Source organism: Lytechinus variegatus, chromosome 1, assembly GCF_018143015.1.
Source record: "Lytechinus variegatus isolate NC3 chromosome 1, Lvar_3.0, whole genome shotgun sequence".
NCBI lineage: Eukaryota > Metazoa > Echinodermata > Echinoidea > Temnopleuroida > Toxopneustidae > Lytechinus > Lytechinus variegatus.
The window spans coordinates 31,414,544-31,439,368 of NC_054740.1; the positions used below are offsets into that span (position 1 = coordinate 31,414,544).

The 24,825-nt window shown below is 34.4% G+C and overlaps 1 protein-coding gene and 1 non-coding gene across 9 annotated transcripts in view; both read right to left on the minus strand.

Annotated features, from left to right (window-relative positions):
* Nucleotides 1-2,834: 2,834 nt before the first annotated feature.
* LOC121411328 (C-Jun-amino-terminal kinase-interacting protein 4-like) overlaps nucleotides 2,835-24,825 on the minus strand; it is a 79,534-nt gene continuing 57,543 nt past the window's right edge. For 7 of the 8 annotated variants that reach the window (XM_041604050.1, XM_041604041.1, XM_041604035.1 and 4 more), the window contains 15 exons: nucleotides 24,522-24,713; nucleotides 22,719-22,983; nucleotides 21,185-21,349; nucleotides 20,769-20,946; nucleotides 19,446-19,613; nucleotides 18,525-18,731; nucleotides 17,687-17,891; nucleotides 14,744-14,824; nucleotides 13,571-13,638; nucleotides 12,719-12,867; nucleotides 12,057-12,228; nucleotides 11,051-11,164; nucleotides 10,442-10,627; nucleotides 6,217-6,357; nucleotides 2,835-5,073 (listed from right to left, as the gene is read on the minus strand). In XM_041604050.1, the coding sequence (XP_041459984.1) occupies nucleotides 4,949-5,073; nucleotides 6,217-6,357; nucleotides 10,442-10,627; nucleotides 11,051-11,164; nucleotides 12,057-12,228; nucleotides 12,719-12,867; nucleotides 13,571-13,638; nucleotides 14,744-14,824; nucleotides 17,687-17,891; nucleotides 18,525-18,731; nucleotides 19,446-19,613; nucleotides 20,769-20,946; nucleotides 21,185-21,349; nucleotides 22,719-22,983; nucleotides 24,522-24,713 (2,416 nt within the window). In that variant the 3' untranslated portion in view covers nucleotides 2,835-4,948. The remainder of the gene's footprint in view (nucleotides 5,074-6,216; nucleotides 6,358-10,441; nucleotides 10,628-11,050; nucleotides 11,165-12,056; nucleotides 12,229-12,718; nucleotides 12,868-13,570; nucleotides 13,639-14,743; nucleotides 14,825-17,686; nucleotides 17,892-18,524; nucleotides 18,732-19,445; nucleotides 19,614-20,768; nucleotides 20,947-21,184; nucleotides 21,350-22,718; nucleotides 22,984-24,521; nucleotides 24,714-24,825) is intronic. The other variant, XM_041604019.1, reaches the window with a different exon arrangement.
* Nucleotides 16,734-16,867, minus strand: LOC121406651. Its single transcript, XR_005968847.1, has one exon. It is a non-coding gene; the product is annotated as a U11 spliceosomal RNA (small nuclear RNA).

Consider the following 24,825-nt stretch of genomic DNA (forward strand, 5'->3'; position numbering starts at 1 on the left):
ATTACCCACATGTTGTATATTCTTTAATTCTCAGGGATTTTTTAAAGTGTAAACCTTTTTTGATACGCACTGTACAAGAACTTCATTATTATTATTATTATTACCACCACGATCGCTATACTAGTCACCTCCACCATCACCACGACCATCATTATCATCATCACCGCCATCATCATTGTCAAACATCATAACACTAATACAAAAGAAAATCTCCACACACAAAATGAAGTAACTCTCCAGTTGGTAATTTTTGTTGAAGCAAAATTAAAATTTTATTTAACACAGCATACTGTCATTTTGTTTTCTCTGAACATGTTAATTATAATAGACAATCACAACATACATCTACCACTGAATAAAGTCATCACCTGGGTTTTTATAAATATTGCATCAACCCAGTATTACGGTGTACATCTTGAATATTTTCAATTCTTTCATGTGTTTATGGTGTGGTCACATGATCAGCGGATCTATTTTAGTTAGCTAAAACTGCCAATGGTTGCATAAAATGTATGTATAGCTTCCAACAATAAATTTGGGGTGTTTTTTTTTGAGCAGGTTGTATATTGGCACTGTGTCTTAACCCTATTACCACACATTATAAAAACCCAATGGATCATGATTCCTCATAAAGGGCAGTCATAATTTAATCAAATTTCTTCATTGATATGGATTCCTTCCAAGTGAACTAGAACTGTAGGATAATCATGGTGTAACATATTAACATGTTGACATTTTATGTAAGAACCAGACATATCATTAATGAATGGGCTTAAGATCTTAGGAACCAGTTTTGTATACAATGCTTGCTGCCATGACAATCAAGCCTCTGGCAAGCTTTCAGATAGTCATTACACATCATGTCTAGACTCCTAGGAAGTAGGATTGTCTACACGTTGCTGTTAAGAATGCAATGACAAATATTCAAAGGATAAAGAGCAATTTCATTGAGACCCGGTAATTTTAAAAATAAATTGTCTACTATAGATGCAAGCTTCCAAACAGGAACACAAGACATTCAATGATGTGAGGTAAAATTGAAACATTTCCTGTGTGTCATTTTATCATCAAACATGTTTTTTTATGATGTATCTATGACAGCTTTAATAAAGTTTTGAGTTAAAAAAATAAAAATGTTTGAGGAAAATCACGGACCTACAGTAAAATGGTAAAATCGTATGAATTCAGAGTGGCTTAAATATGTTAGAACAGTCTATGAAATATAAAAGGCATCATTTGTCTGTATATGACATATTAAAATGCCATGGGGATTGCAAGGTAAGTAGTTTAGAAATAACAGTTATCACTATGATGATACAAAATCCATATGGAATAATTAGTCTTCAAGAAACCCAAATAAATAAAATAATAAGTGATGTTAATAAATAAAAATTCTATTGATCCATTATCCATTGGTATGCAAATAACTAAAACAGATTAAACTTGTAGTGATGGCATTAAGTCATAATACAAACCTTCTTAGTATTACATGTATTATTTAAAAAAAAACACATTTATGTATTTACTCAACTATGGCAATTCATGGGCACTATGTATGTTACAAGAAAAATCACATGCAATTCAATAGTATTGATATTATTTTTTTATTCTTCTTCGCAAATTAATCCTATTTTTTGTTAACTATTTTTAGCATTTAACATAAACCTTGTACAATAACAAAAAAAGAATATATTACAAATGTTAATAGTTATTTACAATTTGATTTAACTGTATATACATAATTTTAAGTAAAGCATATTTCATTTGATATAGACTTTACATATAATATATCTATGAGAATTGATGCTAAAAATGGCCGTGCTAATGATTTATCTGACTGAAATATGTGACTTACATAAAAAGTGGAATAAAACACTAAGGGAATGATGAACATTCAATAATAAAAAAATCACAGGTAAAAGTGAAAACAAAGATATTGCTATAGGGAGATAGATGTTACAATATTTTGTAATTGTTATCATTCGTGAATAATGGTAAAAGTAGTAGGACCAAGAAATAGACAGCAAGAGATAGAGAGAGAGAGAGGGGGGGGGGGGGTAAAAAGGAAAGGGGTGTAGGAGAGTACGAGATTGATATGAAAGAGATAAAAAAAAAAAAAAAACAGGGACAGCGGTGAAGAGAAGAAAGATATCATATGAAAGAGATAATATGCTCTACAAAAAAAAGACAAGAGTGAATACACTGTAGAAAAACATAAAATGATAATGATGCATTGCTACCTGAAACATATTGCTGAATCAAATGGATTTAAAAAGGCTTGGAAAAAATATGTTTCTTAAAACTTCCAAAACAAAACAAATATTAAATACCAAGTCATCTGTGTTTGTGTTTTTTTTGTATTATCATTATAAGCTTTCTCAGTGTATCATTCTCATGTTGCTAATTTGAAATATAAATTGTGTAACGAATGGTGGAAATGAGCAGAAATTGGGAATCAATTAGTTCTCCTAATGTTATAAACATTTCAGAAACTCCAAAATAGGTGATTATAACATACAATGACCAAACCTAACACCATATACAATGAAATAAAATCAGATTATTCAAGTGGATTTATAAAACAAACGATTGGAGAATGGTTGCATTTAAGTATAAGCATCAATACACACACAGTATTGGTTAAATCCTGCATCATTAACATACACATTTCATCAATGGTGAGGCAAGACCCTGAATCTCAAATTCAGCGGGAATGATTGTTATAACAATTAGATAATCAACAAATCTCTATCTCAAAATATGAAGCCAATATGCTATATCAAGAAGGAGACTGCCTCATTGGATATAAAGTTATGATAGCCATATTGTTTTACTCATTCAATATTTTTCATCCAATCAGATATAGCGAGGTCTTTCACTGTCTGCTTATTACTCAAATTTCAAACGGTGGTTATTGTTGACAAAGAATAATTCCAAATACAAGAAATGATGAGCCAAAAAGACAAATTGAAACATATGCTCCTCATCCAGTTCGTCCAAACCATCTTGAATGCTTGAATGTGAATGCATCATGTAAATATAGCACAAACTGCTCACCACGTTATCATCACTGTGAATAGGTATTGAAATTAGGATTTCTACTTCTGCACACTGGCACACAAAGTTTACCCATACGTTGAGGTGTTTTGCATTATGGCAATTCCATGAAATAAATCAGTCTATGTGTATCCCCCTGAAGGTCAGACCTTGAAATGATCAATCGTGATTCATCTATGCTTTCTGAGTTCATATCAAAATGTGCAAGTCGTAAAAATCATCATGGCACAAGAATTTCAAGAAGTGAGGTAAGATAAGGGAAAACAAGGGTCACATGCAAACATGTTTGATTATCTTATGAAATTGCCAGTTAGCATTTATAATGATAGCAGCACCCACATTTTCTTTTTCTCAATTGAATAAGCACTGTAAGGATTTAGCACATCACTCTTCCAATGGTATACTTTACATAAACATTGATTTGACATTATCACAGACAAGGACACACGTTAAACATAGTGATATTTACTGACTGATCAAGTGTGTTTGTACAACACTATTTATATACACAAATATATATATGTACAAAAAGACGGAATGATTTGCTCATATCATAGGTACTCATCAACAGTCTTTTTGAAGCGAAAGGATAGTAAGTTAGAATTCACATTGCATCATCATGGCTATGATTGTTACCTCGGGTACAGCATTTAAAAACAAAGTAGTTTTAAAAAAGTTGCAGCTACTGTGGATATCAAAACTGTCATGTTTATTTGTGAGTTCTGTAAATGTCTCAAGTCTACTTTCTCAAATATGTCCAATTAAAATAATCACTCTTGCATGAGGTTCAGATAACACATCCGAATAAAAAATATGAAGAAAATATGTAGTCTTGTTGAACTATTTCTCATACAGTATAGAGAGGATATTTTGCAGTGCAAAATTATTTTCACAGTGAAAGAAATTGTATATGATAGACAATTGGACCTAATGTGCATTAAAAAGATAATTTTATGTAGGAATAAATTTCACCAAAAATTGAAATACAGCTCTTGTGACTACCGCATGAATGTTTTACAGTTATAGGTAATCAGCTTTCCTGATAAAAATCTTTTTAGTACAGCTGCTGTGAGTGGTGAATTTATATTTTACAACTCATTCAAACATTTTTGTTTGTCCTTAAAAGCAGATATTTCCTCATTCACTTTTTATATTACATATATTCTCAACAAAAGTATTTCAGCAGACAACTGCAGAGATGTAAAAACTGGCACTGTAAGCTTCAACTGAATATTCAGATAAAAAAAAATGGGGGAGAACAGTAAAATTTATCTAATAAAAGCTTTTATGGCACAGTGACTGAACTATCACATTTGATTTGTATCATTGCAATTAATGTCAAAATCCAATAGTGAATCACAAAATATAAATATATTCATTCTAAAAACCCTGTGCATTGTGAATTGTCAATATTGTTATATTCATCGGATAGATTTCCATATTATATTATTAATGTCATTACTCATCTAGTATTTTACATTAAAAATTTGTTTAATATATAAACTTCAGCTATAATGTCATATTGTTTAATGCTGGGTGACAAATATTCATTTACTTGTTTTCTTTGAAAATTCAAATCAGTTAAAAGGAAAAATTTCACACATATTCTTGTCCTAAAGCAGCATAGCAATGTTATCCATATATAAAGCAAGCTACTGTTGATGAACTTGCAAATACATATTAACCCTTTTACACATGTACTTGTACCCTTAAGTGGAAATCAAGTTCATTAACACAGGCATCAACAATAGTAAGCCAACTTTCAAGGAGAAATCTGAAGTGATTTGCCATAGAGGGAGACAAACAGGATACAAGAAAGATGCACAATGACGATACCTCGAGAGGAGAGGAAAACAAATACACACTGGCAATTTTTGGACATATGATGGGGCTAGTCTGTTTGTCCAGCTATCTGCCAGACGATGAGATGACTTCTCTCACTGCGTGCTGACCGAGAAGAGTTTGTGAGTACATCGCCATAGTTACCAGATCCTTCATCCTCATCATCACCATCACCTTTGGAGAAATGAAAAAAAAAATTATATTGATAATATTAATGGTGCTATAGATGAGAAGAAAATTCATATATATATATATATATATATATATATATATATATTTGTATACAATGTATACATTGTATTTACTCCTGAAGAAGACGGAGGTCCGTCGAAAATTCGAGGAAATAAAAACTATATTGGCTTTGAAAGCATTACCATTTATCTTCAGCATATTTTGTTACTATATATATATATATATATATATATATATATATATACTTCCTATTCCTCCTCTTTTCCTTTTCTTCCTTCTATTCTTATTTTTCATCATCTTCTCTTTCAATCCTCTCCTCATGCTTCTCACTCCTTCTTTACTTTCTACTCTTCAATCTCCTTACAATCTTCATCACCTACCCCCCTTATCTTGCTCTTAGTTCCTCTTCCCCTCCTCCCCTCCTTCTCATTTTATTTCTCCACTCCCTCTTCTGTCTGTCACTCCCAACAAACATCTATAGAAGAGTTCTTCCCTCTTTTAAAATGACATTTCTTCCATTTCATCCTCTTCTCTTCATGCTCCTACTTTGGATCATATATCCTTACATGACATCTGTGGTCTCCTTTTTATTCATTCATTTATTTCATTATCTTTACCATTGTTAGAAACTTCTATAATAGCATAACAACATCACTCAACTTGCCCTCAATCAAGTCAAAACTCCCATGAAAGTTACATGTTAACAGCACAATCATGACAGCATTACACAATCTTTGCCTTAACAGCAAACATCATTGGTAATCACATGTACTGTTAAACAGGCTAAGGATTAATGCAATGTTGGCCAATTCCATTCACCTTCATACTATAACTTAATAATAAACCATTCAATAACTGAAGAGTATACATACTCACAAGGGTAAAAATGATCTGAAAGTGGGCTCTTTATCTGACATATACTTTTGTATTTTACTTATGAGTTTTATTGGTTTTACATTCACGAACATAATCACAATATTTATATTTCATTGGTATAATCAATGGGGAAAACAAGGTAATATTACTGCTGTTATCTGACGTATACTTTGTATCAAATAACGATCTTTGAAAACTTTAGAGGGCTATTATTTTGGGGGTTGAATAGCCATTTTTCCTGATACTCACCAATTCTGAAGTCAATATATCCCTCTCCTCCGCTGAGTACAAGCATGTTCTTGGTTGCTAGGTTATCAGGAGGAGGTTGATCAGGATTGGAAGGAGATGGAGCGCTTCCTACACTACCTGTAGCTATACCACTAGCTGAACCTGATATCATAAACAAGGAATAATACAACCATTGCTGGAAATGATGATGACTAATAATATTAATCAGCTTTTATATAGCGCTAATACATCGGAACAACGTGTCTAAGCGCTTTACAGATATATTATTACCCCGGTCATCGGATTCAATCAGTCATTCTCCCACACAATGTGTGCACATCCTCCACTCCCTGGGGAGTGTTCCAGTCAGTCGCCAATGAGGCGCACACAGTACTGGACAAGCTACAATGACTTTCACATCCTACCGGGTACCCATTAAGCACCTGGGACGAGAGTGGTAAAGTGTGGATTAACACCTTGCCAAAGGACGCCAGATCGTGGTGGGATTCGATCACACAACCCTCTGTTTACAAGGCGAGAGTCAGAACCACTACACCACGGCTCCTCCACTAAAGATTGAATGAAAACTAAAGATTGTTTGAAAGAATCGACCGACAATACATGGCAATGTTTGGAAATTATTCTTTAAACTGTTGGTGGTCATTCGAAACATCGCAATACAACAGTGCAAAATCCATTTCAGAGAAAATCAATTTCAAAGTTTACTTGCACTTTTTTCCCAAGCCTTCAAAGATTTATATTGCTAGAAAAATACATGGTAGGAAAGACCAAGACATGTGTTTAACATTGATATTTTTATTTTTACACAGATACAAGAATCAGAAAAGATATCGCAAAAGAGCTCCTTGTAATTTCGGTTTGAGCGGTTTAGATTATCCGTGTACAAAAATGCCATAGGGAATACAAGAATACACACGAGAGTCTGTATATTATTGACAATTGAATATTGTAGATTTTTTTTAGGTGGAAAAAAATTAAAGACAAGTTAATCCATTCTAATTCTTTGTATCAGATCAGTCTCAGAAGAAATTCAATCATTCTGAATTTGGATGAAAGAATGTGACTTTTGACCCTTCTGAGCGCTTGTTTCAATTTAATTTTCCTATTTTTTCTTGATAACTTTACTGCACAATCCGATTAGAATTACCCCCCCTCCATTTTTTAAGCAAAGTCATCCTTATGTGTTGAGAGGTCTACCATCCTTTCCTATAAGAGGTCCGTGGCGAAATCAGGAATATCAATAAAAAAAATTACTTCTAGCCAAGGCTTGAATGACTTGATGATGAAAATGAGTATGTCATAATCACATTGATACAGAAACAAAATGTAAAGAATAGTGCTCTAAGAGAAGAAGCTTATTAATAAAACAACATCTACCCAGTTTGAATTAGCCAAAACATCTCCATCTATTCCAGAAACCTCTTCAAAGATTTTATTTATTCTCTACTATACATACATACATTCAACATTAAAAGGAAACAAAATCATAAAAATATTTTTGAATGCAATTCTACAAAAATATCTTGAATTAATAAGAGACATAGTTAATATTATGCCCATTCATATGCATGATTTTCTTGCCGAAATGCAAGAGATAGAACTATAGAAAGAAAAACAGACAGACATATATATATGTAAGATAGATAGAAAGATAGACAGAGAAAAAAAAGGAGAGAAAGAGAGAGAGAGAGGGGGGGGGGATACGAATGACTACTTAGTCTTGGGCAATTCCTATCAAATTTAAAGTTGGCAATTATGATTACACAGTACATGTAGCTAAATCTGCTATTTTGAATTTAAAGTATTATTACAACATGATGCTAATGATTTTAAGGACAAATATCTTGCACAAGAACTTAAATACTGTTACTAACATGGAACAAGAAACAGATCGTTTGAATTAAAGATTAGAGAAATCTCAATAGCAAGCAAGAAATTAATTATCAAAAATTCTGTTGGCGTATCTGGTAAGAACTTTAGGGTGTGGGGGGAGATAAAGGGGTTTGGGATTATTATATTTGACTGTACATGCAAGGATATATGTAAATTTTGGGAGGATTATAGACAGCATACCCCCTAACAAAAATATATCAGTGCTTCTCCACCAGATGTCTTTAAACCACTGATCAGAGCCAGAGCTCTGTTAAGTCAGCTGCAAGCTCAAATAGTAAATAAACAGCATATCTGCTGTTACAAAACAAATCTTAAATTCAACCTATCCAAAGGAAATCAATTTCCCCCAAATAAAATCAATTTCCATATAATTAAGTGAAAAAAAAATCCCATGAATTTGAGAATGAAATTGGAGAAAGGTAGGGTTAAACATAGGCAAATTTGCTTTCTGAGCTTTCTTTGGCCACTTTTCTGTATAAAATGTTGTGGGCCTCAAAACTTTTTTTCAAGCATAAACGTGGGCATCGAATACTTAAAAAGAGCAATAAATATTGGTCTCTACGTAAGAAAGGGTTTGAAAAGCACTGAAATATTATATAACCCGTAAAAATAATTGAGTGAAATATAACAAACAACCCCAAATATATTCTATGGGAATAACTGTAGCATATAGGATAGAGGTTAGTACAGGGTCAAAACAAACATGATTTCATTCCAGTGTCATGAATAAATAATAATAAAACTGAACTAAGCATAATGAAAATAATAATTATATAATAAATTATGCAAATATGTGGCTGCTATTCATTGAAAGAACAGAAAAAATATTTTCTTCAGAACATAAAAAAAAATAATATTACAATTTTGAAAGTTGGAGCAAAGTGGCTTATTTGAAGTTAACAACTGAGAATGCATTCTGAGTTGGTGTTAGAATTAATTTGTATGCTGTTAGTAAGAGTAAAACTAACCTTCAATGGTATTTTAAGAGTTAATATTTTAGGAGCAGAAAGGAAACAAAGGAAAACATTTTAGTGCTTGTTTTGAACCAACAGGAGAAAAATTCCTAATCCTTTCTTTTAAAGTGAGCCAATGAGTTAATTCTAATGAGTGTAGTCTACATTCCAATATCACATTATAGAAGTAAAATTTGGAGCTCATGATTTTAACACAAAGCAATCATACAACTTGACAGATAATGTGGTTTTATAATTATAACTTTGACAGAAAAGTGGTACCAATCATATTTTTTTCTAAAAATTAAAAATTATTAATAGGAATTAAATCAGCAGTGCATTTTAAAAAGAGAATGATAGATGGAAGGCCTATTGAAGGGAGGTCATTGGAGCAGTATTAACCCACTGACTACTGACTTTGGTAATTCCCATATGCATTGTAGCATGAAAACCTGGCTTGAGTAGGCAATGGTTTATATAATTCATGCATGACTTTGTATATGAATGAAACCAGAGGCATGCAAGATATCATTCCATTATTAACCCATTGGAGATTGAGCTTGCATATCTGCTGGCTGGGTCTATGGAAAATGTGTGTTATAGCATAATCAAACCAATCTCCAATGGGTTAACACAGAAATAGTCTTATCATGAAACTATTCAACATGCAAATTTGTCATAGAAGCAGCAAGGTTTAATAGCAAGATATCAAAATATACATCAGTGACAAAGACATATTTTGAAACAGAATTAAATAGATGAAGTGTGGAACAATATGATATAATAACATATATAATTGCAAGAAATTGAAGCATATGAAACCTAAACAAATAACAAAAGCAATGAACAATATACCAATCAAACAATAAGAAATGCCACTGGAAAAAAATGCACGGGACAAATTGTTTATTTGGAGTCAAAAGGACCTTCAGTATATGCTTGCTTTTGTTCAATGCTCTATCACAGAACAGCATTCATTCTGATGTAATTTGTGCTCGAGTTCATGAAAATCATAAAAGAATGAATACCGGAATTCAAGTAACTATCTTAACAAACAGACCTTGTCAGACAGGATGGATATATCTCATGAAAACAGACACATATTAAACAAACATTATTTCTTATGTTATTTTTTCACCACAATATTCAATATTCTGATTAGCTTTTATTCAAATAAATCCAATTCCAAGATCAACCACCTTTTAACACCCTTTCGGCTCCAAATAAACAAATATAATGACAACTAGCAAATAAACAAATTGTGCACTAACTAGAGCAAACAGTACATTACAAAAAAATACACACACATATATATATATAAATAAATAAGAGAGGGGGAAGGGTGGTCAATTCTCACCGTCCACGCCAACAGAACTTACAGTTGTTACCTGGTACAGATACAAAGAACTTGACAGCATCCCTATGACCATGGAAGGATAGTTGAGCTTGGGTGATGCTACAGTATGGAATGGTACTACCGGCCCTCACGTTGTCTGTCTTAGAGTCTGTGTAGACACGGATGACACCACCAGGTCGACTACCTCCAGTCGATGCTGGCTTCTTACCTATTAAAGATGTGATATGGTTTAGATTCATGTTATTTGGAAAAGTGATGAATTGATATGATGGGGGTTGAAGACTTAATTTATTTCCATTGAAAAGTTGTTGTGATTATAATTTTTCAGAGGCTATAGGAAGGAAATGAAAGGAGGATTGGGATATGCTCTCATTCCTTTATCATCATCACAACCATTATCGGTATTTTACTATCATCATCATCATCATCACCATCATCATCATCATCATCATCATCATCATCATCATCATCATCATCATCATCATCATCATCATCACCATCATTACCATCATCATCATCATCATCATTACCATCATCATTACCATCATCGTCATCATCATTATCATCATCATCATCATCATCACCACCACCATCACTACCATCATCATCAATGATAATTATAATCACTTACTTTCTGATAGTGGTATTGAGATGATGACACCATTACCAGTACCAACCCACAGTCTATTACATGAGATCATTACCGATGTGATACGAACAAAGGAGAAACCAAGCTTTCCCGTGCCTGCACAAATATGATACAAAATCAGTCACTTCATGCACATGAATGTTAATAGGAAATTATGGATCATTGAAATTGATTTCTTCAGACTTTCAGTAAACTTCACAACAGGTGAAAAATGAACTAATACAAACTCTTAAATATGTAATCAAAAGAACAAACCCTTCAAGCAGAGGTTATCCATTTTACAACTTAAAGGATTGCCAGAGGATTACTTGACATAGCAACAAGTACAGTATGCTGGGTAGAATCCATATAATTCATTTAACCATTAATATTACCACGACAATGGAATGCGTTAAAGAAAGAACAGGGCCCTGGACACATTTTTTTTACTGGGGGCGCTGATCTGAAAAGCAAAAAATAAAAAATAAAGGTGGGTTCACTACAAAATGGCAGTCCATTTTTTTTCTACATTTCCATTTTTACACATCTTCCAGAATAGTTGGAGTGCTGCCTATGGAGGGTAATACAGGCAGCACCCCGCTTCCCAGGGCCATGAGAAAGAAACATCCACATATACACATCATAAATCATTTGGATCAGACTGCAATTGCCAGAGCTTTATAAATCAAGCAATAATTATTCAATATATCCACAATGTTTTGTTAAGGATACCACTGTACCACTAATTAAAAATTAATCTGGTAAGCACAGATTCCTTGTGACACATATTGCTGTGCTAGCAGCTCTAATGCTCTACCCCTGGCGCTCTCATACAAGGTGTTGATGAAACTAAATTTTCTAAAAAGTAAATGGCTTTCATTTCATCTTAAATCTTTCATATATTTTGATCATACAGTAGGAAAAATGGTATAATTCTCATTCCATCAGAAATATGCTTTATTCTACTTTCAATGAAGTCCATCCACCCCTTGAAAGGGTCGAGACTTACCCAGCATTTTACTGACATAAGGCTCTATGTCCACGTCTTGAAGGTGTTGATGAGTATGGGCATGGTAGAGACGTAAGGTACTATCTAGACGGATAGAAACCCATACACCATCACCTTGCCATGATAGTAAACGAACCTGACTCTCCTTACGTGGATGGGCATCAAAGGATTTCTGTCAAGAGATCAACAAATGTTGGTCCATTAAGGTTCACGTTTGCAAAATGATTCCTTTATAACCGAGTTGGGTGTGAATGGCAAGATTAGATTGTGTCTATTGTGCCTGTTGATTTATCAAAATGTCTTCGAATTTCAAGGAGGGTACATCGTACTTTACTGACCCTAGATGATGTGAAAAGCATTGGAAATATTTGAAGTCATGAATGTTTGCATTTTAGGGTTCAGTCAATTTTCATACCTGGAAAAAATAAGGCAACATAAAGTTGTTGACAAGAGATCGCTACAAATTTTTTTCAAAATGTAATGAAATTAATGAAACAATTGGTTTTGCATAACTTTTGCTTTACTTGACTGCTGTAAAAGCATGCTTGTTTGCATGCAAACAGAAGGACAAATGATTCAAACTACTCAGATAAAGAACATGACACATTAGATCAAGTTGAAGGATTACTACTTTACTACACTGATGGTAAAAGAATATGTACCTCTACTTTGAGAGTCTGAGGATGAACGACATGGATCTTGTTCCTAATACCACACCAGACTCGGTCTAGGACCACCACCATACATCTGATTGAGTTCTGAGGTTTGCCGAGGTCTAGTACATGATAGTTATTCAGGTCCCATTGTCCATCTGATGAAGAGTGAACAAAAAAAGGAATATTTTTCATTCACACAGAGCAGAATTTAATCATTTGATATGTATATATAGTTGATGAATTTATATTGATTTCAATCATGAAGTCAAGTGTGACTGTTAATGATAATCATAATAATAGTTGAAATTTCCTTAGCACCTTTTCTACAAGACACAAACTGATTTGAAATGCTATTCCTGGCCAGCATAGGAGATAAAAGGCAGTGACAGTATTAAATAAGTTCTATATGTACTTATTCATGTGGGTCCAGAATAACTAAAACAAAGCTAAAATACATACATGTTAGACAAATAAAAGAAAGGGTTATTCATTAATATTAAGATTACCAATCATCATGGTAACTGGGGTAATACCAAAGGTGGTTTGTAAAATTATTCAAAATTCAGTAAACCACTAGTGCCAAAAAGAGTTACATACAACCATGCACTATGAATTTGCAAAGACAAGTAATGAATGTATTTGATTACAAAATGAATATTTTTTTTTGCAATAGGACATTTTCAAACAATTGCCACAATGTTAAATATTCTACTTAATGAGCCCTGTTGCACAGAAGATATACATTAAATGTCACAACTAATTGCAGCAGTTAGTCTTCAGAAATCCATGTTTAAAAAGTTACAATCAATTATTAACATTGATTGTATATGTTGGTGTAACAGTGCATGGTGGACCTACCAGCTGATCTGTGGAAGACTGCTACTGTTCCATCTGCCAGTGCTGCCAACACTCTCCCTTTGATGTGTCTGAACCAAAAAAAAAACAAAACAAAAAATCAATTTTTTTTTCTTAATAAAGCCAACATGCTATCAGCCACTTTGAATAGCATTAGCTCAAGCCCTAAACAGCCAAAATAACACGGGTGTAAATCCATGATATCATGCTATTCAAATGGGGGGGGGGGCATGGGACAATAGATCACCCCCCCCCCCATAATAGGTATGACACAAGGATTTACACCAGTGTCAAATTGTTACTGGTTAACTAACCACAATATAATATACAGTGTGTCCCACAAAAAAGGAAACCTGTTTTCAGATACAGATTTTATAATTATTAAATATGTTTTTACTATAATTTGGATATTTATGGTAAGAGAGGAATCTCATCTTTAGTATGAGACTAACATCCAAGCAAATCGTTCGATTACAAACAATAAATATTGAGGCATGTCAGAAATGATTTGCGCAGAAACCATGTGTTAATCTGAATCCACTCTCGTTTCAGGGATCAGTGAGAGAATCTTAACAAAGAATACAAAAGAAATGATAATGAGCCAATTGTCGAATAAGCACGATTGCTGTATCATGAACCAATCTTGATCAACTTTTCTGCGAAACCTGATTTTGACATTAAAATTTTAAATTTGTCATGCTCATTAATGCGTGAACTGTTCGTAGGAATCAAAATGTAGAGGAATAATTGAATTGTATGATGATGTAAAAGAAATATCATAATTCATTTTCCTTTGAGGAAAAAATACATGGTAATCTCGGTTTCCTTTTTTCTGGGACACACTGTATAAGAGAAAGTTGCTATTCTTTTTTGTAATTGATAGGTGATTCTACCTTCCATTTCACTTCTACCTCTATCTATTTTTCTCAGTCCCTTTAGAACTCACACATGGTGTACCCTCAACCACTTCAGTGATTGAGATTATCTTCTTCCAAGGGAACGTGGCAAAATCTTATTTATAATCAATTGCAAAGTTCAATTGAAAGTTTGCCATCAATAGATCAATTTCATCTAGCAAAACCTGTTGCAAAAAGCAGATCCTTTGACCAATTTTTATTACCTAAACTATATTTGCGATTGATTGTTACAAATTACAAGTAATAATAATATACTCACACAATAGCAAAGATGGCATCCTTGAGCTTGATTGCATGTAGACATCTCCTCCATTGAGAGACAGCAGAATGTACATAAAGACTGGTAAACAAAAGACAACATACATTGTAATAGACATGAAGGTAATGTAATGTCATTCATATACATTGCTTTCTTCAAAGAAAGATCATTCCATAGAACCAATTACAAGATGAGTTCAAAGAAAGATTATTTATTATGTAATCATGACAACTCTAATGGAGTACCATCATAATGGACAGTATTCTCAAAAGAAGTTTCAATTCTATCAAGGTACAAACCTTTTAACATTCTAAGGTGCCTATAAATGTATTTTTCTTAGTGTAAGCAATGAAATAAGCATAAATTATGTAAAAAAAAATCTGCATTGTACATGGTTTTACACCATGGTACAATTGAAACCTCCTTTGAGAATATGGGCGATACATATTTATCACAATTTTTACATTTTTATTTCAAATCTCAGAGGAGCATGATGAATTTCATCAACAGCCAAAAATTTGGTAGGAATCAATTCAATGAAGCTCAAGATATGATGAAATGAATACCTAATTTGCCCCAATGAAGTCAACGTATGATTGGTCTGGTTCTAAATGTTGATTGATAATAACTAAAGAACCAGGGAAGTATCACAGCATACATATCAAGTTATGTATCTAATCAATCAAACAGTATTCCAATCAAAATGAACACATTACTACTTACACAAATATTTCCTCCAATTTCAAGTACTTCAATGACCCCATGACCTTTGACCTTTTGACCACCCACCGTATGCCGTTACCATTACAACAGTTTCCAACACATGGAAAAAATTTCTTGCCTAGTATTACTTAAAGACCAATGCATGAGCTAAATATCATGAGAACTGGTTAAAAACAGACGAAGTAGTTCACATCGCAACACGATTTCCAACACATGGAAAAAATATGTCCTGTACATCTTTACCTCAAGACCAAATATCATGAGAATTGGTTGAAAACTAACGAACCACAAGATTTTTACCAAATTTGGGGCATGTAATATGTTGTTACCATGGCAACTCGATTTCTTACACACACAAAATATATGTCTCAGACATCTGTACATATACCTCAAGACCAATTAGTGAGCCAAATTTCATGAGAATTGGTTAAAAACTGACGAAGTAGTGCGAACCGCAAGATTTCTATCTAATTTGGATCATATAGTATGTTGTTGCCATGGAAACTTGATTCCCGACATACACAAATATGTGTATAGGACATCTTTATCTCGAAACCAAGGTGTGAGCCAAATTTCATGAGAACTGGTTGAAAATTGATGAAGGAATTCAAACCACAAGATTTTCACCTGATTTTCAGTATATAATATATCATTACCATGGCAACATGATCTGAAATACACATTATATATGCCTTACACATATTTACCCCAACACCAATAAGTGTGCCAAGTTTCATGAGAATTGGTTAAAAACTGAGGAAGTACTTCGAACTGCAAGATTTTACCTTATTTTTGCCATAATAACCCGTTACCATGGCAACACAATTTCTGACACATACGAAAAGTATGTCTTGCACATCTTTACCCCAACACCAATATGTGTGCCAAGTTTCATGAGAATTGGTTAAAAACTGAGGAAGCAGTTCAAACCGCCCACCCCACCCTCCACTGACTCCTATATACCCCCTTCAAACTTTGTTTGGTGGGCATAACCACATTAAAACATATCACTAGCGAGACTCATCCATTGTTGCTTGAATAAAATCAGGCTAAACCTCATGCAAGCTTTATTGTATGGAAGGAGTAACCATGATAACTGATGAGTATGACTTTTTCACTTCGGTAGTGTAATGAGAGAACACTCATAATGGATTGTTTGTAATAAATAAAAGGATATTTGACTGACACATGATCTTTCATAATCAGAAGAATAAGGAGTCAAGAGGTTTGATGGATGGGACATTTTTCTTTGTCTTTTGTCAAATTTTAGGGCGTCAGTGCAAGAGACAACTAACAGCCACAGTTCACAAATATTATGCTTCCGAAATCTCTTGATAGTGATTCCGCACAGGACACCCCATTGGGGAATCCCATGTGCCACAAGCAGCAAAAGCCCTTTTTGAATGTCACTAGAGGTTTTGTAAGACTTATCTTTTCAATATCATTAAAGTGTTATGGTTAGTAAATGAGCAAAGTAAAACTCAAGGTTATTTCTTTAAAAACATAATGATATTGGGAAATTATCATAAACATTTGATGCACAATAAATATGTATAAAAATATTAATAGCTTGCATGAAAAAAAGTAAAGACTAAACAAATATGAGAATTTTTCCAATATAAATGGCATAGTGAACAGGCAAGGTAAACTTGTATGCATATTCATGACCCTAAAATACATATTAATGAGAACCTACTTAATATGCATGAGATAGCCAACATTGCCTTTTGTGTCCTCCATTGATTCTTTGTGCAAGGCAGGCATCAATGAAAGTTGTGTTTGCAGGTAAAATAGTATACTGCATTTCCCTGTATCATTTCTGTAAGATCTTTAGCTATGGACATGAAAAAATGTCAAAATTCTAGTATTTCTATGTCTATCTTTTTCCGCTTTCCCAGCTCTTTCCCTTCATATATCTATCTGCTCTCTGAATATCATCTTTCTACTTTAAACTTTTTTTATGTTCTTTTAAAATGGTACTCTTAAACTTAATCACATCTACAGAAAATTGAGGTTCTTTCTTTCTTCCTTCCTTCCTTCACTATTCTCCCATCCTTCGTTAATTTTTTCTTCATTCTCTTCCTTTTTCTGTCCATTCTTATCCTGTTTGTCTCTTTATCTCCTCCTTCATTTATTCTCACTTATTTAACATTCATTGAATAAACGCAAATCACAGTGACATGCTATTCAACAGTGCATCCATCTTATATTGTAACTTACTTTCCATTTTGAGCACCCAACCACATAGTAGGTTTAATACTTGTCATCTTTTCGGCGACCTCATGCATGGCATCACTGACCGTTGGTGCATCAGACAGACCATCCTTCAGGAGATCACTGGACGTTCCCCGACGTTGCCTTGCGACGATGGTCTCAGTAGGAATGGGTTCGGTGGTTGCACCAAGAGGGTCTGTAGCTGATCCCTCTGTTAAGGGTCAAAGGTTAAAAGGCATAGGCTAAGATTACAAAGGTCTTACAGAAATTAGATTCAAGTTGTATTTTAATATTGTTCATATGTATGAAAAACAACCAGGAAGAAGGAAAACAAACTCACAAATGCACTTTCAATATATTTGTGATTGAAAAATCATTTACTAAATCTCCCGAGATTAATATAACAATTTTATATGGAATGAAATCAAGCTGTTGTTTCCGATCCAGTTACATTTCTACAGGAACATGCACCTCTATGACATAGATTCAATTACTAATCTGAAATTCCTATATAGAACATGAAAAGTAGGTTCTCATTTACCACTATACCTAGGTCAAGATCCAGGCTGTGAAATAGGATCTTGGAGGGACAAGACTACTTTGATGAAGGGCAATTTTTTAAATAGGCCAGGTAACAGAGGGCACCAATGTCAGACAGAGGGGTATCAAGGCCACTCTTAAAAGGGGCATAAAATGAAATATTTAAAATCATGCAAATGAAAAATGCGTACTACAGCCAAACAAAAAAGGGACCATTTTGGGTGGCCTAAACTTTGATCAAAAGGAAGAGGGCAATGCAGCCCTCTGATGGCCCCTAGCATTTTTATTGCCTTCGTGTCCTTACCAGTATCACTACTAGCTGCTGAGTCTGTCTTGAGGATGTTGTCTTTGACCACACCTTCCATCCCTACAGTGTCTGGGAGAGGTTCAGCTGCTGCTGCTTCTCTTAGAGCCTTCTCAGCATCGGTCACTGATGAGATGTTCCTCACGTTGGCTTCACTCACCTCAGCCTTGAAGTTTGCCTCGCTGTCACCTAGGCTTACTCCACCTTCTATAGACAATAAAGACGAAGAGGAAAACAACCAGATTCAAATCAACCCAAAGAAAAAGAAAATGGCTGTTCTCAGTACATTTATCCAGCTAAAGAGCCTAATTCTGATCAGGAATTGTAGGAATACTCGATACAAGCATGTAACATGTGAAATTTCACAACTGATTAAAATGCATTAGTGTAGAAAACTACAGCTAACAAAGAACAGAGATTTGTTTAAAAGTTTCTAATGTGTCTGTACTAATGTTCAAGTTTAATGAACTATACCTGGGGCTTGTTTCATAAAGAATGGTAACTTTGTAATTGCAATTACCATGGAAACCTTGGTAATTGGTTTGCTGAGCTGTGTTAACATTGTTAATAGCAAATTAACAATGTTAGTAAATCCTAATGATTTAATATGATTAATATAGTAACCATCAAATATGATTTACTGGATATGAAACCATAGATTTTTTGAAAACAAAATTTCAATTTCTTGAACCAATGTATTTGTGAAAAAGTTGAAGTTTAAAGGTTCGATGCCAACTATCAACAATGCTGGCAATGCCACTAATTTGGCAAATATATCAAACTACACAATTTTAATAATATTTAATAGCTAAAGGGCCTATTTAAAGAAAGCCAAACAACAAAGACTGACATCACTCAACAAATTTGCCCTCAGCCAATCAAATGGGAGAATTACAGTAGCTTGTAACATATTATACATACCTGGTTCTGATGTTGGTGAAGTACCACTGGGCGTGGCTGGTATACTTGCAGTTACCAAGGTAACATTACCAAATCCACTATCACTGCCAGCACTAGATACTGATGCAGTATCATCGGCAGTCTCAGACGGGAGATCCTCGTCTGTAGGGTAGTCGGATTCCATTGCTCCTAACAATCATAATAATAATAATAGAAGAGATGAGAAATAATCCACAGCATGCAGTTTGAAATGATTTCTACACCAAGTTCAGGGATTCAATTTACAAAACTAAACCACCTAAGCTGCTGATGAAGACATTCTCTTCAAGACAAAGTGAATAAAATACACGTCTGAGGACTTTTAAATCTTTGTGTCTCAAAATTAAGAAATTTGAGGGCAGCTCAGAAGAATGATGGCAACCTAATATCGTCTGAAAACAAACTCCTTTTTCCTGTGCATAACTACTTTTAGGCAAAAGAAAGTTGCTAATCATGTCATTATCATAACTCTAAAATACAAGTTTTTCTGAGCTATCCTCAAAATTTTCAGATTTTGAGATACAAGTTTTTAACAGCCCACCCATATATTTAAGATCATCATATTACAGTAAAATGACTGCATTCTTTTGTGAGGATATGACTGTTCTCTTCTGTGATGGGATATCTTTTCCTATCTTACAAATAAACTACTCAAGCAGCATTGACTTCCAGTCAAGAAGAGAATTGATTTCACTGTCCTGTTGCTAACTTTATACAAGTGGAATGCCTCTGGCCGTCTCACCTGCATCACGCAGTTCAATATAGCAGCAGTGCTGACTTTGAATACTACTCTAACTCGCACAAGATGTTCAGTGATACATGGTTACTCTTATGTCCACTTTTTATGAACTAGACCAATAAACTTACAGAGATATGATGGTTATTCAACAGATACACCAAATTCGGCCAAAAAAAAAACCTATCATTGTCAGGCATTATAAGCTGGGTTATCAAAAAGAGAATTCTGGGAATGTATTGGAAGGAGAGAGATGATCATTCTTTCATAATCGATGCACAACAGGGTCAAAGAAAATCCTAGAGACATTGATATGGGAATCACTGAAATATCTTTTGATATTATGAAATATATGTCTTTACACAGTGTAGACAAAAATTGAGATGGAGTGACGAGATCACAAAATACCTTCGCATAAATTGGATTGCATCAGTACAAGTCAAGCACCTTTGGCACCAATTTGAGGAGGCCTTCGCCTTGCAGTGAGCTGAACATGGCTGATATGATGATGATGATATTACAGATGAAACCGAACATAACGGTAAAATATGCTGAAGCGTTAGACATACCTGGTACCGATGCTATGCATAGCACATAGGCAGTGCTGACAGGGAACATATCAAGAATGCTCTGGGGCTGGTTGGCATCTATCACTGTCACTTTAGTTGAACTCTGATTACTAGTACATATCCAGACTAAAGATGATAACTTGTATTTCTTATGCTTGTCAAGCTCTTTCTGTTGTTTCTGAAATAGTAAAGAAAGTTTAAAAGTTAGAAAAAATAAGAAAATAGGGGCATTAATACAAAAATAAATGTACTAAAAAATAGCAAATAGAGAAGAAGAATATTGAGGAAAAGAATGAAATAGGTGACAGAAGATAAATGTAGGAGAAAGAAGATTGAAGAAGGTGATGACAAAGAAGAAAAAAGAAAAAGAAAGTGAAGAAGAAAAGAAGAAAAAAAGGAGAAGAGTCTATTCTTACAGTTATTTCTTCATCTAGTTTATCAAGCTCTGATCCATCCTTACTACTCCTACTAGAGTCATCAGCATCAGGATCAGGGATGGAATAAAAGACGCTAGCTCCGATTATTGCCCCGCCATCTCGAGTTCTCCCACCGTTAAGGTCCACTCCAGCTGCACACCAGATCTACGTTACAAAATCACAAACAAAATTGATAATATAGTGATATAATTACAATTGAACCATTTTTCATTGAATGGATACATGTGACTTGTAATGAACGTTCTGAATGCAATCACCATTGAATGGAAGTGGTTGTCTTTCATTCAATTCTTTGAAAGAGGAGATTGTACAGGTGAGAGCAAGATGGATTTGGGGGAGGGAGATGAACTGAATCCATACATAAAGTGATGTGTGTATAATTAAGCTAACGGTGGAGCAAACACACACATACACACAACTCTAGGAGCAAGCACAATGCATATTCACGAGTTGCTAATGAATATGCATATCCTCAAAAGGAGTCATAAATTTAATGTTTTTCATTTCATATAATGAAAAAATCTGTGTTTTGGGGTAGAAAATACGCACAAAATATCTCCTGAAAATTATATAACACTTATTGGCATATTAAATGACAAATTCTTCACTGTCTGAATTTACATTTCAAATTTAAAAGTGCTAACCGTTAAATTTATACATTTTGAAATAGAGTACCAAAGTGATGACGTCACAAAAACTTTTTTAGCATTTCAGCATTTTTGATACCATATTTTGGTAGAGCATGATGAAATACTTCTCAAACCCAAATTTGCTGAGAATTGGTTCAAGGGGGCCTGAGATATGACCTCATGAATACATGATTAGCCCTATTGAAATAAATGTACTGGCCTGGTTCAAAATGTTAGGAACCAGGCCAATAATAAATAAAACTCAATGGGGCTATTTACGTATTTTGGTAGTGGGTATTTTTCATCATTTCCTGCCAAGGCACGGTATTAAAAACCCTGAAATTCAAAATAGAATTTTTGTGACATTATCACTTTGGTACTCTACATACCTAGCATTATGTTAACATAAGACCTTATACATGGCAGATTGTCAACATAACATTTTCTTTTGATATCTACAGAAATTCAAACAGTACAAAACAGGACTTGGTTATTCCATGTTTATCTTCTTTGATTGAGGCATCATATGAAATGCAGATAGAAAACTTGTGAGACCTTGTTCTTTCCTTTTTGAAATTCACATACTCAAAAGAAACCCCCTATGAAAGTTTTTTTTTTCAATGCAGCGCAGGACAGTTGAACACTCTTCTTACATTTCATTGTTTTCTTATTATCTGTAGTTCTGTACAAATCATTTTATTCCTATTTCCTGATTATTATGAATTTCTCAAACGGTTGTATTTATAACAATGGTATAATATTTACATAAGGGAAAATATAGAGATTTTCTCCAATGGGGTTTGCTTCCTTAAACAGATCCATCACCTCATGCAAAATTCTGCACCAATTATGCACTCATTATTAATAGTTGTTTGTATACTGACCTTTGTTCCTGGCTCCTTCTCCAACAACGGTCGACAGAAGACAGGGACAGGTACGCCCATCAGACCACGCCCTGTTCCACCTCCAGTACTTACTGCTGTACTACCATCTACCTGAGATTGGTTAGAGGCTGGGCTTCTGGAGGGGGAAGGGTGCTTGGCTGGTAGACTCCACCCATAAGCTTGGACACGCCCATCATCTTTCCTCACATGTGCTTTGACCTTCTTGTACTGCTCTCGCTTGTCTTTTATGCGCTGACTACCATCACTAATGTGTTATATAACAAAAGAAGAAATAATAAACATGATCCAATTACATCCATAATTATTGTATTTCTTGTCTTTTGTCCATTCATGTATGCTAAGGGGGGGGGGGGCTATAGCCATCTGGTTTTCCAGACTTTGCATTCGCTCTAAACAAATTTACACTTTAACAAAAAAATATCAATACCACCTTTACAAATGATAAAAACTTTTCTAGCAAATCATAAAACAAGTGGAATGCCTTTGGTGGTCTCACCTGCATCACGCCATTCAATATATCAGCAGTGCTGACTTTGAAAACTACTATAACTCGCACAAGATGTTCAGTCAACTTCAGTGATACTTGGTTACTCTTATTTCCACGTTTTATGAACTAGACCAATACACTTACAGAGATATGATGGTAATTCAACATATACCCCCAACGTGGCCAAAGTTCGTTGACCTTACATGACCTTTGACCTTGATCATGTGACCTGAAACTCGTACAGGATGTTCAGTGATACTTGATTAGTCTTATGTCCAAGTTTCATGAGTCAGATCCATAAACCTTCAAAGTTATGATGGTAATTCAACAGATACCCCCATTATGGCCAAAGTTCATTGACCTTTGACCTTGGTCATGTGACCTAAAATGCGCACAGGATGTTCAGTGATACTTGATTACTCTTATGTCCAAGTTTTATGAACTAGACCAACAATGGTAATTCAACAAATACCCCCAATTTGGCCAAAGTTCATTGACCCTAAATGACCTTTGACCTTGATCATGTGACCTGAAACTTGCACAGGATGTTCAGTAAAACTTGATTACTATTATGTCCAAGTTTCATGAATCAGATCCATAAACTTTCAAAGTTATGATGGTAATTCAACAGATACCCCCAATTCGGCCAAAGTTCATTGACCCTAGATGACCTTTGACCTTGGTCATGTGACATGAAACTTGCACGCAGGATGTTCAGTAATACTTGATTAACCTTATGTGCAAGTTTCATGAAATAGGTCCATATATTTTCTAAGTTATGATGACATTTCAAATACTTAACCTTAGGTTAAGATTTTGATTTTGATTCCCCCAACATGGTCTTAGTTCATTGACCCTAAGGCCTAAATGACCTTTGACCTTGGTCATGTGACATGAAACTCAAGCAGGATGTTCAGTAATACTTGATGAACTTTATGGCCAAGTTTCATAAACTAGGTCCATAAGGCATATACTTTCTAAGTTATGATGTCATTTCAAAAACTTAACCTCAGGTTAAGATTTGATATTGATGCTGCCGCCGCAGCCGTCGGAAAAGCGGCGCCTATAGTCTCACTCTGCTATGCAGGTGAGACAAAAATGAAAAAACAAAAAACACAACACATACATACATAAAAGAAATATATTCAACCAATGAAACAGGACAAATGTTAACTAAACATTCTGAATAAGTCAATATCTGTAGAACCAGCTATGGATCTTGGTCATCATCATGGATATATACAATATACAAATAAAAGCTAATGATCAACTGTCTTGGGAGACCTTTCACTCACCCATCTTCCAAGAAATCAAAAGCTTTGGTCTTGTTGTCAAGTGATGCAATCGTCTGGGTACGCTGCTTGTTGTTAGGTGCGACGTATCCCGTGGGGGCATTGTATCGTACATTTGCTGCGGGGTAATTTCGTCTTGGAGGGGGCGCTGCCATGGAGGAGCTTGAAGATGAACTTGTGAAGAGGTTGCTGAAACTGTCGATTAAAAATGAGGACATGAAAAATCAAATTGTAATAATCGCAGATGAGTAGGTAATAGTTGTGCTTTTTATGAATTTTTTATCTATGTAAAATCATTTACCTTTGC